The sequence below is a fragment of the Triturus cristatus genome, chromosome 6 (assembly GCF_964204655.1).
Source record: "Triturus cristatus chromosome 6, aTriCri1.1, whole genome shotgun sequence".
NCBI lineage: Eukaryota > Metazoa > Chordata > Amphibia > Caudata > Salamandridae > Triturus > Triturus cristatus.
In genome coordinates this window covers 910,006,956-910,024,130 of record NC_140589.1, presented here as the reverse complement: position 1 = coordinate 910,024,130, position 17,175 = coordinate 910,006,956, and the positions used below count along the sequence as shown (strand labels likewise).

The window sequence follows — 17,175 nt, the reverse complement described above, 5'->3', positions numbered from 1 at the left end:
AAATTCAAAGGTTTACATAGGCATTTTCTCCAAAAGAAAGTATTGAAACTGCAATTATCATGATACAAGCAAAATAATAACATTTTCAATAAATCACATTAGAGTTTTATGAATCATCATATAACCCTATCACCTTAGCCCTAACCCACTAAATAAATACGTCTATTAATTTTAACCAAGTTTACTAAATATTGCTGGAAAAGAAAAATGTTAATGAAGGTGAGTACTTTTTAAATTAAAAATTAATATTAAAAAATGATATATTGCTTAATCATAATATTTTATGTGCTGTCTATCTTTTAGTTGTATTTGAACAAAAATTCAATAAAATATTTTGAACACAAAAAATGATATTAATATAATTACATTATTTTATAATATAATATTTTGTTAATTTGATGAGTTCTTGTGCTGTAAAATTGTGTTTTATTGTTTTTCAAGTTAATAATAAATATATTTAAAATTAATTAACATATATTATACATTTAAATATGTGTTATTAATTTATTTTAATATTTTAAAGAATAATACACTTTAATATTTTCTCTATACATTCCCATACGAAGATCTCTACCTTGGTGGTGCAGATTTTGGTACTAGTAGGAACTTGGCAGTAATAAATTCTGCTGTAGGAAGCTTGGAGTGAAGTTTGTGAATTGCATTTTGTAGTATAATAAAACTCATTACAAAGGGCGCGATTCCGATGCAGTTAGGAAGGCCTCCTAACGGCATTTGCTCCGTCCGCATTGGATCGGGAACATGTCTTTCCGACCGAATCGGAGAGGTTTCCAACCTACCAATTACGAGGGGAGTTAGGCGTAAGGAATATCACAATTCGAACCCAACGGCATTCAGAATGACCGAGCCATACGGAGCAGACTTGTACGTCTCTACAGGCCCCATTTCTGAACGAACGATTATGATGCTAGATTTGGACAGCCTTTCTGAATCATGCTGTCCGACTGGAATCGTCAGTCGGAATCAGACTTTGGGGGCCCTTGGTGGGCCACCCTGATCGGGAGCCTTCCCAATCGGGTCCGTGGGGGTACCCATGGGTCCTCCCTTATCAGCCATGCACAGTGTGGCAGGCACCAGGGGGTGTCCGCCACAGGTTGCCCAATTTTCCCCAGCCACCCCTTTCTTCAATGGGAGCCTATGCATTCGGTCGGAACATAGGCTCCCATTGAAGTCAATGGGAGTCTGACCGAATAGTATCTGGAAGCATCTGGATGCATCGTACTTGGTTGATTGGACTCTCCCAAACAAAGTCGGTCACAAACCATTCCCAAACCGATTCAGTCGGAATGATTTTCCAAACCGCATCGGAATCGGGCCCAAAGTGTCATTTGAGAATCAAGCCTCAAAGTTTAAAATTCTATTATGCATGTTTACTATTTCATTCAAGATTTGATCATGGCCTGGTCTCTTACCCGCTATTAGGGATACAGCCATTTCTATGATATTCTCCAGTATCAATTATTATCAACATTATTAATTTTCTCCTTTATAAGGTCCGTCTTGACAGTACAGCTGTATGCAATACTCAATGTTAATAATGCTTTCATATAGAAATAGAGCGGGCTATGACTCCTTCCCTGGGTAGTACTCCCACAGATCAGTTTATTGGCTATATGATGTATCATTCTATCTCTCATTGAGTGCTGACATTGCAATGCTTAAATGTGTTGACGCATCTTCATCAGGTTGGGGTGAAGTCTAGGATTCCTGGATATATGCAATTTTTGAGTTATTTAGTGCCAGTCACTGGAATCGTGTGCAGATATATTCTGATTGGAAGTTTGAGTACTTTTGTTCTCCTATAGGCCAAAGTGTAGATTTGATCCATATCCTTTGAATGGGCCTACCAACTCTTAAAAACCTAACTCACAATATTCTGCATATTAAGCTGGTAAAGCTATTCTATTGCTCATGTTTGAAATTATTCCTGTGGAAGACTTGGGACAAGATTTTCACAAAAGTCATATGGTGCCCAAGTGAAAAGGGCATGTTTTTCATTGGCTTTATCCTTTTATCTAATTGGCAGATGAGCTGCATGAGAGTCACCTGATTTGATTCTTAGTGCAGTGCAGAACGTTTTGTTCATGTAATAAAAAATACCAACCTTAATGGACACTGAGTGCATAGGAATGATTTAAAAACAAAACAACAATATACCCAAGCACAAATTGATTCTCTCCACTCTCCCTAAAGAAGATCACAAAAGAGCTCTTTTTTTAGGAGCAATAAACAAGCATCCTTTAAAACAGAGATCTTTAATATTGGTCCTGCAGGGGTGATTAATGCCAGGTTTCCAAGATAGACACTTAGGCCCAGATTTACGCACCTCTCACACAACGCAGCACAGCACCCAACGATACTGCACTGCGTTGCATGACAGGGAGAGAGCAGGAAAGCGCCAGGGCACAATAAGGCTAGCTAGCGCCACACACACCGTTGCATATTGGTGCATAGGTGTTTGTGTGAGTCTATCATAGGTTTTGTACTGGAACACTACCATTACAGTGCAAAATATCATGCTTAGACTAACTTTGAAACTTTTCCTACTTTGGTGCCGATTTCGATCCGTGTTGGAAAGCATTCCAACCGAGCCGGATCCGGAGTGTTTTCCGACTGAGCCGGAGTCCTGCAGTCCGACCGAGCGAGTACGATGCAGCCGTATGCTGCCAGACTCGGTTCGGTCGGACTCCCATAGAAGTCAATGGGAGCCGGTCGTACTACGCGTACATGGGCTCCCATTGACTGAATGGGTATGTCTCGCGCAAGGGCGCCCCCTACAGTGGGTACGCGTCGGTGCCATCCGCACCGTACATGCCTGTGTTGGCAAGACCCTTGGGTCTCCCCCTGTGTCCGAGTTGTAGGGCTGCGGGTGACAGGGGGTCCGACGCGGACCCCCAAAGGCAACCACCCGGACGTTTTGCGAGCTGGACACTCCGGCTCGCACAGGCTGTCTGACGCGTGCATCGTTCTGGCTCGGTCGTGAATCGCATCTATTGCACGCCGCGGTTAGCTGACAACTGAGACGTACAGAGCGGTTCGGACCTGGAAATGACTCGGTCGGTGAATTTCACGTAGCTCGCATTGTACTTGGTTGCTCGTACAGCTGTACGAGTCGGACGGAAAACACGCGTACGGCTCACATTTTTTTCGGCCAGATCGTGTTTGGTGCCCTTCTGACCCGGGTCGGAATAGGCCCCTTTGTATGTGTGCTGCACAGTTCTGCACACATGCAAAGTGAGAAAAAGATAGGATAAATAAAAACGTTTCTCCTTTTTATTGTGTGCTTTCAAATGGCATCAATGTTTGGTGCATAACCTTGTCTACTATTGTATGGAGGGTTAACCCATGAGTGGTTGCACTGGAACACCCATTCAATGCACTCTTGATGCAGACTAAGATAAAGTACCTCTTCACGCTTGTTTGGGTTACTTTTTCTTACAAATAAACGTGAATACCAATTTGCTTTGCTTTGTAAATCCTGAAAGGGATGATGCATCGGGTCTACATTATAAAAGTAATGCAAAACATATGCAAAACATATGCAAAACCTTAGTAGATCTGGCCTGGACTATGTAAATTGCTCACAATACGAGGCTCACTGGAAAGGGCAAGCAGGCCTTTCCTGCAATGCTGACCGTTCAGCTACGTAGGTAAACACAGCAATCCAAAGTATCCCTAGGTCTGTCATAGCCGCTGCTGATGGTTAACCTCAACAAAACGGATCAAAGATCATCGACTCCATGCAACAGATCATCCTATAGGCAGACATCATCGATTTCTTGTGCATGGACCAGACTGAAAAATACTCATTCCCTAATCATCCATGTTGATCCTTTTGTACATTTATCGATTTATAGAAAGGTGGCTATGAGAATAAAAAGGCACATAACAAGTAACTCCTATCACATCTTGTATATCTCTCTGTCTAGTGTCGCTTTTTTGCTAGTTTCAGAATCAGAACTAAACCACTAATTTTTCAGGATCACAATCATGTCAAGATTCTGTCTCATCGATTGCTTGACAACTGTGCGGAATCAGTATTATTAGCATCAGACACATATATTTTGTCAAGCTCTGTCTGAACATATGATTGTTAATATGGATACTGTCTACATAACTTAAATTTGTATTTCATTTGAATAAACTGGAATACAAAATATCTATTACTATTGAGCCTTTATTTAATTTCAGCTTTACTCTTCCACCGGTAATTCTGTTCTCACTGGATGGCTTCAGAGCAGAGTACCTACAGACATGGAGCTCACTGATGCCAAATATTGAAAAACTGAGTAAGTAACCGAGAAGCAATAGGCATTATTAATTGGATGTTAGGAGTTCTATTGAGGACAATGGAGTGGCCAAGGGTCAATAATGGCTGGTGTAGGCCTTCTTCTTCAACACTCTGGTTCCTGTCTTTCAGTTTCCCATCTTTTAATTTGAAACATTCTACCCTCAGTGATTGAATTGTTCTAATAGCATTATAGCCCTTCTGCCTTGGGCTTTACTGGTTGTCGAATGCCCTCTCCCGCATGGGTCAGGGTCTTTAACAACCGGTTTAACCCTTGGCACAGGGCTATAATATGTGTTTTACACATGTATAACATATTAATTTTACTGAGAATTCCAAGACGTTACCTAAGATGAAATGTTGTTCTAAAAGATGGAATATTACCAATAGCACTGGGCTATAATATGTGTTTTATACATGTATAACATATTAATTTTACTGAGAATTCCAAGACGTTACCTAAGATGAAATGTTGTTCTAAAAGATGGAATATTACCACTAGCAGTAAACTAAATGAGTCCTGCATAGTACTGATACATTTTCTGTGTATCACATGCACTGTTGAACTTGATTGTTATTCACTTTTGTGAGACAAATTATTGTGGTAACGATGTTGGAAATAATGTATATGCTACTTACAAAAAAGATATTTGATAAACAGATTTAAGCACTATTATTTTTTCTGTGTGCAAAAAGTGATTGGAAATTGCCCACTGACTTTTGCATATGGAATGGAATTTGGTGAACCGATCTCGAACTAATAGTTCTGTTCACAAAATTCTGAATCGAAGTGAGTCGCAATTCGACCTACCTCATTAATATGCTTGAGGCAGGTCACAAATTGTAATCCACCCTGATTGGCTAGACTAGAGTCACTGGCATGGTGGCCTGCTGGAGTGAGCCAGCCACCATGTCTGTGATGGCTTTTAAATAAAGCAATCTCTTCTTTTAAATACAGCCTGTTTTTCAAAAAGGAAAAAGGAAAGTTGAAGAAACGTTTTTGTCAACATTTGCAAAAGCGAGGGAGTACCCACTTACCATCAGTTTTGAATTGGTGGCAAAAATGAATGTTTTGCAATTGGATTCAGTCGCAAAGCAATAACACGTGCCTTAAGGAATCGACATTTGGAAAAGGACCTCCTGAACATGCCCCTTTCAAATAGTGATTCCTTAATGTTTACATACATAAACCATTTTACAATTTAGAATTCCTTTTGCGAATCATTAGTTGGGTTTAGTAATTTACAATATGTGTCGCAAACCCTCAGGTTTACTGAATTCGTATGAGACTGTTAAAACACCATCAGGCACATGCATCAATATTGGCTGTTGCGATTCCTTAATTGCGATTTTTAAGGAATCGCAATTAAGGAATCGCAAAAGCCTATGCATGTAGAAATCGCTTGAAAAGTAGCGATTTCTAAACATTCCTTAATTGCAACTCCCAAATTGCGAGTCGCCATTAAGGAATACCACCCCATTCATTCCTATGGGCCAAGAGGCTCATAGGAATCAATGGGAAGACATTCTCAATTTGCGATTCTCAATTGGAGAATCGCAAATTGAGAATGCATTTTCAAGGGTGCAAGGGTGTCAAGACGACACCCCGTTGCACCCCTGAAATCGATATGTGCACAAATGTTGCGCACACACATGTCCAAAGGACATGTGTGTGTGTAACCTACGACTTTGAAAAATGCACTTTAGTGCATTTTTCAAAGTTTTCGCTATTTACCATGTGGTATGATTCCACGGTAAATAGCGGGCCCAAATAGCGAAATCGCTATTTTTAAAGGCATCTTGCATTGCAGTTAAGGAATCGCAATTTGCGATTCCTTAAATGCAATCGCAATTAAAGAAATCGCAAACATTTGCGATTTCTTAAATTGCGAGTGGCAAGTTGTTTCATGCATCGCAAAAGCTATTTTTGCGATCGCAAACGGCCGATTTTTGCGATTCGCTCCGTTTGCGATCGCAAAAAGCTTTGATGCATGTGCCTGTTTGTACACCAGGCACATGAAGTTTTATCTTGCACAATTTTTCAATCAAAGCTTTTATGCGTATCGCTTCCATGCAAGCATGCGCACATGCATAGGAAATTGCAGAATATTGTTAACAATGTTATGGCTTCATTTAGAACCTGGCCATAGTGCTAAAATTGGTACAAATAGCTTACATTTTTACTGCCAGTTTATATCTGAGCCAGATTGCATTCACTCGCAGTTCTGTACCTGCTGTTGAGGTGTAACTGGTGGCAATTGTGAGTGAAAAATGGAAACATTTAGGAATACTGAGCCCAAGACAAACAAATTCTGTTTGTGGACATTGTTTCCTGTTTTGCATTGCCCTATAAATTGCTTCAAACACTCACTTGTCATGTGGATAAATATAATTTGAGCTAGAGACTTTTTATGCCTATTTGTGTTCCACCCTTTAAGTGAGCACCACGGTGTAGAGATCCAATATCACACGCATTGATCACAAGTATAATGTTTGTTTTATGTTACAGAAACGTGTGGAACCCATTCAAAGTACATGAGAGCCGCATATCCAACAAAAACCTTCCCAAACCACTACACCATTGTCACGGTAAGTGCCCTCCTGTAACTTCTTGGTAGAATCTTCAACTGAATCTTGTACTGTTTTCTCAACTCAAGAACATTCATTTGAGAGGGTTTCAACTTTCCTCATCTCTAGAGAAATAAAAATTCTCTAGCACTGCTCAAAATACCTGGGCAGCCATGCACTGTGCCCAGACTGGCAAACCCAAAATGGCCTTATGGCATGAGTCTCAATTCAGGAAAGACCTCAAGACCTGGCTCTTCGACTGAACTGCAGAATCCCCCCCCCACCTCCCCAAAGTGCCTTGAGACCCTAATATGTGATAAGTTGTGCTTTACAAAAACCCAGATTGATTGATATTAAGATATATGGAATGAAATCCTCCGAGTGTTTGGTAGCACCGCCCTGGCTCAATTTTAGGCTGTGATTTGTCCACCTCCTGAGGTTGAAAGCAACCAATGATTGGCATGGATTTGAAACCTATCAACTCCTCAGTTGGTTTGGCACTGGGCCGTTCTAACTTCAGAAGGTCAACCTTAATCGATCAATTATTACTAGCTTTCTTAGTTGTAAGATGTTAGGTACAATCTAGGTTTCAAAAAAATAATAATACATACGTATTTTGCTTAAACCATTCTAGCCTAATTGTCTCCTTAGGTTTATTTGCCATTGTTCTTATCTTAAACAGTGAGTTTTTCGAAATAAATAGGGGGCCTATTGTTTCGCCATTGCATCTATCTATCGCCTTCCGAAGACATCTAAGTTCAAGCAGAAATTACATTTTTGTGACTGATACCATACCACACCATCCTTTACTTCAGGTGTTTCTTCCCAAGATAGAAAGTGTGTTTTGACTACAACGTGCAATAGGTCACAGGATAAGTTCAAAATGAGAATACATCATAAAGGTCGAGTGGCACCTGCCACAAGCGCAGCAGCCGCAAAATATTTACAATGCGCGGCAGAGCATCTAAAGCAGTTATTTATGTGGATTACCTACACATACACCATAAAGCAAACATTTACATTGGAGTGAGTCAATCAGATTTGAACTGTTGATGTCACTGAGTCAATGAAGGACCAGACATTAGAAAAGATGATTCTCAATGTGCTCTCAAATAGGGTCACAAGCTCAATGTAACAGTATTCTGAGCAGAAGCGGCTAGTTGACAACATGCACCTCCATTTATATCTCCTCATTGAATAAATGAATAATCAAACTATCCACTTGAGAGAAGTGGAGCAGAGAGTCAGAGAAAAAAGACAACATGGCTGCTACAAATATGTCTCCAAAGCACAGTGCTATAGCGTCCGGGTGTTCAATCGCATGAAGCGTCAAGGCAAGGAATCAACACTCCTCTCCTCCGTCTTAAAATCTTTGGCACAGCTCTAGTGTTCCTATATGAGTTGGCAAAATGTATAGATTTCCTTGTACAAAAATGCATCAAAATGTACTGATAAAGTTGACAAAGTCTGCCTCATTTCTTATTAAATTTCCAGAAGGCATCTATGGGTATTTTTAGTTATAAGAGTTCAGTTACTTTTCTCTCATGTGGATGGGGGGGAGGGAGGGGGGTTTAATCCTTTTGCGAGTCTTTGGTTGTGTTGTAAATAGTGAATGAGAGATAATCGTTGACAAGGCTGAACCACTTTTTTTTGCAGCGGAAAATGCTTCCTCCTGGAGCACCAGCAAGCAAACGTCATAACAATTCACACGATGCTAGCGGTCCTGCACTGCCATCTTAATGAATGGGCATGGGCACGCCGGGCAGTTGCCCGCTAGCCCCACGAGCATAGGGGCCCCATGCAGACCAGAATTTAACACTAATTTACCGTTAAACGTTTTTGTTCCTGTGAGTGGTTGTGTAGGCAGGGCCCAGTCCACTGCTTTGCCCGGGGTCTATGATGCTGTTAAGATGGCGCTGGGTTCCTGCTCTCCTAACTCCTCAGTAATGCTGTGCATTGTGTGTTTTCAGGGATTGTTTCCAGAGTCTAATGGCATCATCGACAACAGCATGTATGACGTCACCCTGGACAAGTCATTTTCTCTTTCTGGGAATGAAAAATTCAATGAGACCTGGTGGAGGGGTCAGCCGGTATGTTTCAGTTATCGATTATTTACATATATGAAAGGGTACTTGCCGAAGGCACACAGCAAAAGTAATCACTGCCAGATGCTGGCCTGCTTACTGCGACGAAACGATGGGGCATTTTATCAAGAACGTCGTTAAAAATTATCGCCGGTTTAGCGGCTGAAAACTGCGGCTAAAGCGGCGATAATGGGCTTGATAATATGCCCTTGTGAATTCCAATAGAAGTCCATGTTCTGGTGTGAACAAGGGCTTCTATTCGAATTCTCCAGGGCATATTATCAAGCCCATTATCGCTGCTTTAGCAGCAGTTTTCTGCCGCTAATCCGGCGATAATTTTAACGCCGTCCTTGATAATATGCCCCGATATGATCAAAAATATCCCATTGTATGTGAGCAACATTAACACAATATTAAGTGCCATTCTAAATTGTAGAGGATATCACATCAGCGTCTCAGGACCAGCGGGAAATAGTTTCATACAAGCAAGCCTGCTTCAGGAAATCGTCGGCCTCGTTTAAGTGGGGGCTACATTTTGGGACAAAGATTAAAAAGTGTGGCACGGCATGCTTCACAGCTTTGCTCTTCAGCCCATACATGTGGAATAAATGAATAAATATCAAGCTTATATATTGTCATAACGTTTTAACAATCAGAAGAGCAAGTATACATTTCTCAATTGGGGGCCCAATAGGTAAGTGATATTGTTTTATCATTATCACTGCACATATGACGTGCTTAATACCTGTGCCAAAGTGAGGGTTAGATTTTCAAAAATTTTGCGCTGGGTTGGTATCACAAAAGTAGCATTAACGAGCACATAATGCTTTTTTTTTTAATTTACTTTCCAGCACAAAACTTGTTTTGTGCTGAAAAGTACCCTAAAAGTAGTGCAAAGCAGCACAAAGCACTGCTTTGCATAACTTAGCACCAAGGGGCGTTACATGGGTGGTAAGTGGGTGTTCCCATGCAACCACCAATGCCCTTTGACGCAAAACCCTGCCTACAAAGAATCGCAGACAGGGTTTAGCTCCAAAAGTTAAGGCTACTTCAAAGGAGGCGCTAACAGGAGAAATTTGCATGCGTGCTACACACAAACAAAGTGGGGAACTTTTTTAACTTTTTAAACTTGTCTAGATATGGTATTTTGTACAGGAAGAGTACCCTTCCTTTACAGGCTTTTCTGTGGGCCTTGCTTCCTTTAGTCATCATTGATTCTCATATGAACACCGAACGCACACCACTCCCCCCTTTTTTTACAGCCTGTGGCACTCTTGTATCTGTGAAAGACCCTGATTGCCAGGGAAATTATTTCAATGTGTTCATAAGGTGCCATGACATATGATCATTGAGTTTGTAAATCCAGCATTGTTCTCGTTCCAAAAGTATGGATTTGGAATTGGTATTCTTAGCTGGAGTATTAGGTTAATCAATGATAATCCAGAAGAGATCATTCTCAGAGTGCTTTGCCTCTAAATAGTGGTCTGTAAGCATGGTGACTGGTATTTCTACATGTCTCAAACCGAAGGGGGAATTTGTAAGGTAAATAACTCCACGCTAAGTTATCTATGTTATACAAATACATACATTAAACATATGTAATGTAGGAAATAGCCTTCTAACCCATGAAAACCGCCAGCTGTTTCACTTCTGCACTACTGAGTTTGGACTTCTGCTGTGGTGTGGGACCCCATAATGCAGATTAATCTACTGAAAACACCATGTGAAAGTATTGTTAAGCGGTAACCTGGTTTGCCCATTTAAAATAAAGACCACTAGTGTGCATCGGGGGTGATGGTCTCAGAATCAGATGTAAGGGAACACATGCACACGTGTGTTCACACATATGAAAGCTGAATGAAAATAATTTTTGCCTGACTCTGCCTGTCATCTGCACACAGGCAGCACTGTCACTGATGAGACCCCGATTTAATTGACTGTAGCATGCGAAGGCCGTATAATTCATTGGGACCATTTCTTTTTGTCTAAAGTGTAAATCTGTAGTGTTTAAAATGTTTTGCACTTTGAATAATGTATGCCTAAAACACGTGATTGGCATGAAATATAGGTGTCATTGACATGGTCTTATTAATTAATTGCTGGGTCACAAACTCATAAAATGACTATGTCTTACTCTAAATGGTTTTTTTCTCATAGACAGTTACTTGGCATGTTTCCTAGAGCCAGGCTGAAATACATGCTTTGAGCCGCCCAGCTGGGATGGTTATTTGCACTACTGTACCAGTGGGCTAATTAAAGCCTCCCAAACATAATGGGCCCATTCTAGAGAGATATGAAATCTCAATTTGGCCTGATTGTATTGGTGTTGGGAAAACAAGAGAGTGCATGGCCCAAAGGGCCTGCCAGGCTGTCCACCACCAGAGTGTTCGAGTGCCCCAAAGGTAAGGGAGTAGAACTGCTTAGCAGAGTGATTAGTCCAGCTGGTGCAACAGAATTAAAGTGAAGACATAGAAAAATGAAAGATTTTCTCCACGCGGCTGCAGACACATCATTGTGTTGGAAGACAAGCCCAAACCACAAAGGAGTACCCTTTAAATCATGGACCAGGAAAAATGATCATCTTTACACTTTGGAGCTGTCAGAGGGGCAGGCACACCATTGAGGCCATCAGTACGGAGTAGGCAGAGCAGAATTACCTCTTGGAATTCCGCTCTTCTTGATTCATAGAGAGTCCGTTTTTCACACTGGGTTTTAAGGTGTGAATTGTTCTCGATTTTACTGAGCGGTATATCTGCAAAGATATATCACATGAGTCTGGCTGCATCAGGACTCAAGCCTTCTTCCTCTTCTTCCTGCCAGAATCTTCACCTCCCCTCCTCTCTTTCTGCCATACTCCTCTCTCACACTTTGCACTTCCCCCCAGAGATTAGAGCAGATGGTAAATGTATACATTGGAAATTCCATGTAAGGGGCACCTTCCTGTACATAAACAATCCATGGCATTTTGCCTTTTCCATTTATGCTGCACAAGGCAGCTCAAATGGAAAAAGCAAAAACGAGGAGAAATATTGCATTTCTCCTCGTTTCACCAACTTAAGACCAGGTTTTTCTGGTCTTAATTTTGGTGCTGCCTCCTATGTATACCACCATTTTACATAGGGGGCAACGTCAAAAACAATGGGTGTTGCCGTGAAACGCCAACAGCAACACCCATTGCCCTCCCCTTTCACGCTAATCATAGAGTGAAAGGGGGCCTTATTTACGTTAAGCCATGTTAAGTGGCTTAACGCTGCCTTGTAAATAAGGCACAGCCTGAATCGCCATAACAGCGGCAATAAAAGTGACGTTGCGGTGGTAATAGTGGCTTGAACATATGCCCATTTGTGTTATAAGTCCTGAATGGTTGTTTGGAAACATGGACTAAAAGAAGAAATATATAATCTCAATGATTTTTTTGTAGGAATATTAAAGTCAGTGGGTTAGGCTTTTGATGGTGGATGCCCATAATTATTGTGAAAAAGCCAATAGGCTTACAATTCAGCAGGATACTGGTATCGTTAAAATATGTAGGCTTAATTTAAGGTTGTATTTGTTCTTCACAAAGGCCTGCGTTTTCATATTTGCATATCTTTATACAGTCTGCTATGGGTTTGTATAAGCGGTATGATTGCTATAGTTGTTACAATCAGCTGGTGCACATAAGATTAAAGATGCCTCAGAAATGTGCCGTCTAGTCAGAGTTTAGAGAGTGAGTCGCCTTTTTCTAGGGCACATGTTTTGAACTCCACCTAGTTTGTGCCTCCTGCCCCCCCTTCTTGGGAGAGATTGCTTTTCTAACTGCCATTTTGTAAATATTTGTAATTGTGTATGTAGTATTTAGTTAAGAGTGTAGTAAAGTACTTGTATATGTGTTATTCATTGCTTTATTTCTGCTTCCTCCAGATCTGGCTGACTGCCATGTATCAGAATTTGAAGGCCGGGACATACTTTTGGCCTGGATCTGATGTCAAGATCAATGGAACGTATCCTGATTTATACAAGCTATTCAACAAGTAGGCTATTGTTCAATTATTATTGGCACCTTGACTGGTATGTTTAGATTGGCTCAGCCAATACAAATGTTTAATGTTGCATGCTTGTTTTTAAATATGTAATACACCGGTGAAAGATTACAGTTATAAAATAAAAATGGCACATCCTCGAACTGGGACAATATTCTTTAGGGTTTCTTCATTTTAGACATTTTACATTTATGAGCCATATTCTTAAGAACATCATAAATGTATTCCTATAGCTTTCGCTTCTACACTTAAAAGACATTTTTTATTTTTAGGAATTCAAAACGAGACCATGAGTGCACATGTGAAGCTGTGATAGTTTCAGATTTCTTCGAATTTGTTAAGATCATTTAGATCCGCGCATTATTGCACCTCGTACCCCTTTAAGCAACTGCATTTATGCAAGTGAAAATGCAATGGGTTGGATTAATTGCACTTTAATACAAGGACAATATTTTTATCTGTGAAATAATCCCTCTCTTTACAACCTCTCTAATGTTGAGGTCTTCGCTCTCCATTCCCACTCTGAAGAAGAACTCTGCTCTGTCCTAGAGAAGAGTAATTGTCTGGCCATGTCCGCGTGAGAATGTGACAGTGAAATGTTTATGAACACCAACAAACATGTCAGATTTTACATATGTCCAAACGTTAGAGAGTATTTGTGCCTTAGAATGCCCTCTTCCTGGCCATGGAAAATTTACTCATAAAAACCCATGTTGGAGGTATTCCACTTATGCGAGTGAAATCCACGTTTGAGAACACCAAGCATAGATTCACAATTGTTAAATGAAGGTTTTTGTGCGTCTAAGTTGAATTTAAGTGGATAAACAGCTTTTTTTTAATGGTTTAAATATTTATATTAAGTATGCTGCAATCATAAACATTACACCCACCTACAACCACCGGCCGGCGGAGAACGTGTTTCTTCAAAAGTAAACTTTATTCAAGAATGAGATAAGGAAACAGAGAGAAGATGAGAGTGAGAGAGCAAAGAAATAGCTGAAGAAACTAGAGAGTTTTTTTTTTAATCGGACAGTAGGCCTTCTCATTAAAGCAAATTATCAAAATTAAATTTTCTTGAAACAGTTTGTTACAAACAATACATTCAAAATTCCACCCTGTAATAACTTAGGGCCTGATTACGAGTTCAGATGTCCATCGAACAGCCGAACCCCTGGATCACCAGAGTGGTGGTCCACCCGCCGTATTACAAATATGGGACTGTTACAGGACTGCTGCAACTGCTGGGGAACATGGATCGCCTGGCAGTCAGAGACCCTAACTTGCTGGTGGTACCGCTGCGGCACTGCAGAGCATTTTAGGAGTTTCCTCACTGCCACAGTTTTCATGGCGGTGTGGAAACAAAGGGGGCTCCACAGGCCTCCCTGTTGCCTGAGGGTCATAGGGTGCATGCAGGGGGGCACATGTAGTGCCTCCCGGTGGGATCTCACCCGCTTTCCTGCAAGGCATGGACTTTACAGTCCATGCCGTGCAGGAACAGGCTTTGGCGTTTCCATTGCAGTACATTTTTAATAGGCACGGCGTGGGACGCCAAAGGACCACCCACCAGACCACGAGATAACTCGTAATCTGGCGGGTGGTCGAGTTTGTTAGACTTGGAGCGGGGAGCTGGCGTGGCGCCCCGCTCCAAGGTCGCCAAACTCGTAATCAGGCCCTTAGTAAATGTTTTCATTAGAAAAACAAAATCTGAAAATCAGGTACGTTTTCATCAACAAAGTTGTGATACTTCAAGTCACAAATCAAAGACATAATACTCTTCATATTATATCCTCTCTTCCTAATACATAAAAGAGCAGTGCTGAAACCTTTTTTAGAGTTCACATTTTGAACCCCTCAAATAACAGCCTTAGAGACTTAGTGGGTCATTTGGACTCTGGTGGATGGTCTGCTAGTCCGTTATGTGAAGATGCTAGGAGGCCCATTAGAATGTCGGGCGGATTGCCACCGACTGCATGGCGGTGGCAATCTGCCCGACATTCTTTCCCGCCCGCATGCCAATTCCCCCCCGCCATATTACTATGGCGGGGGGACCCCGGCGGACGGAAAGACCGTCCGCCGGTTTTCTGGCGGTAGGCAATCCGCCCGATTGCCTACCGGGTGGAAAAGCTGTTAACATGCAGGCGTGCGGGCGCATCCTAATTGTAGTTGCGGGATCGCCGCATGCATTGCGGGCGGTCCCGTTTCCCGGGGGTATGTCTGCCCGCCATACTAATGACTCCCTAAGTAGTCAGAGGTCAGTCTGCCCAAATCAGAGTTCCCTGACTACATGGCAGGGATCTTTATAGCTTAGAACGGAGCAGCCGTGGCTCCCTTAGAGCACTTAAGTTTGCTGAATGGGCCAAGCGCCATGTGGAAACATACCACTCAGTTTTAGGGAAAACAAATTCTCAAAGCAGGAGTTTGTTTTCTCTAAGCAAAAAAACCAAATGGCCTCAATTTTCATTCTATAGTTTCTGTGCCGTGTCTGCCATACGTTTCATACCGGACATGGGCATAAAAAATGAGTGACAGTCCACCAGCACTCAATAATGCGAAACTAACCGTCTGCACTCAGTGACAGAACCAGTGGAGGCTCTGCTTCTATGATACTATTCTTTCCAAGACTCTAAATAAGCACTGGTAAATGCAATACATGTGACTTCAAGGTCTCACCGACTTCTGCACAGCTTTCCTGAACCCACCCCTGCTGACGCCGGCAACGCCTCATCTTCGGATCTCAACCCAAAGTCCTCAAGGGCTCTTCATTTCCAAAGGTACTGTTTTGCGGGTCATCCCAATGCCACACCACTGAACTGTTGGATTTGTGTTGTTCATGGCACCGTGATAGCTTTTGGCGCTATCAACTTCAAGGAACTGTATTTTTGGTTTATTCTTGCAAAATTCCAATCTTTACGTGAGTATGTTGGATATTTGGTCTTGTTTTATTCAGATAACGTTTGATTATTTTTCTAAACTGGTGTGGTGTCCATTTGTAGTGTTTTCACTGTGCTACTGTGTGTGTTTTATACAAATGCTTTACACATTGCCTCTGAGATAAGTCTGACTGCTAATGCAAGTCTACTAAGGGGGTGAGCAGGGGTTATCTTAACTGTGTAAGCCCCTTACACTGTCTAGAATAAGAGTCCCTACTTGGATAGGGTGCAAGATACTGCCAACTAGAGAGCCCCATTTCTAACACATAATAATACCATTGTTCAACAAATATACACATCAGAAGTCAAGAACACTGCAATGATATTGACCATGTCCGCACACCTTTGAAGGCAGCACTGAAATGGTTGCAGCAAAAACAATTGGGAAAAAGACTTCTGGGTTAGACACGTGTCTGACTTGACTGATGACGATTTCAGACACGAGGCGCTGTTTACGTGGCAGCACTGTCTTAGTAATTGTTTAACATGTTGCCAAAAACTGGTTATATTTCTAAGGCTGTGGGGTGTAGAAGCTCCCCATCCCTTGGGAAGCATGCCCATCGCTTACCCTCACAGTCAACATCTTAAAGCCAAGCGTAGCCTACTCCTTCCAATGGAAGTCATCGCGCTATACATATCTGGGGGTCTATGTAAACAGAGACTTGGAAAGAATAGTGGCAGACAACCTCGATCCCCTGCTGGCACATATGGAGCTGGATTTTAAGACGTGTGCCCACCTCGGACTCACGTTATGGGGGAGGTTATAGGCAATGAGAATAGTGACACTGCCTTGCTATACCTACTTCCTTGGTATGCTACCCTTATTGGCCCTTCACTCCTTAATGAAATAGAGAATACACTATTTCGCCTGGGGCCTCCCGCCCCCACTTGGCCAGTGCCAAACTCCTGTCTCACAGCTCATATGGGGGCCTGGGTCTTCCCTCGGTTGAGCACTATGCCTCAGCCCTTCACTCATCAGGGCTTGCTTACATGCTTCCCAGGACTCCGGACCCACCGTAGTGGGTGTTAGTAGAGTGTGCACTGCCGGAATATCCACAGGATTTGCACCCACTCTACAACAGTGGCTTTCGCATGTTGGACTCCGCCAGCCCAATGCTGCAAGCCATGGTAATATCATGGTGACATACCCACCACCTCTTTGGGGTAGACCCTCTTCTCCATGACCACGCACCACTGTGGGGCAACTCTAGCCTATGTTGAACTAAGAGGCATGGCACTCAGCGGGCATCAGCAGTCTACATCAG

The 17,175-nt window shown here is 42.0% G+C and overlaps 1 protein-coding gene across 8 annotated transcripts in view; it reads left to right on the top strand.

Annotated features, from left to right (window-relative positions):
* ENPP3 (ectonucleotide pyrophosphatase/phosphodiesterase 3) overlaps window positions 1-17,175 on the top strand; it is a 783,610-nt gene that overhangs the window by 329,766 nt on the left and 436,669 nt on the right. For all 8 annotated transcript variants that reach the window (XM_085611575.1, XM_085611577.1, XM_085611569.1 and 5 more), the window contains exons 7-10: window positions 4,210-4,307; window positions 6,816-6,895; window positions 8,845-8,964; window positions 12,862-12,971. In XM_085611575.1, the coding sequence (XP_085467701.1) occupies window positions 4,210-4,307; window positions 6,816-6,895; window positions 8,845-8,964; window positions 12,862-12,971 (408 nt within the window). The remainder of the gene's footprint in view (window positions 1-4,209; window positions 4,308-6,815; window positions 6,896-8,844; window positions 8,965-12,861; window positions 12,972-17,175) is intronic.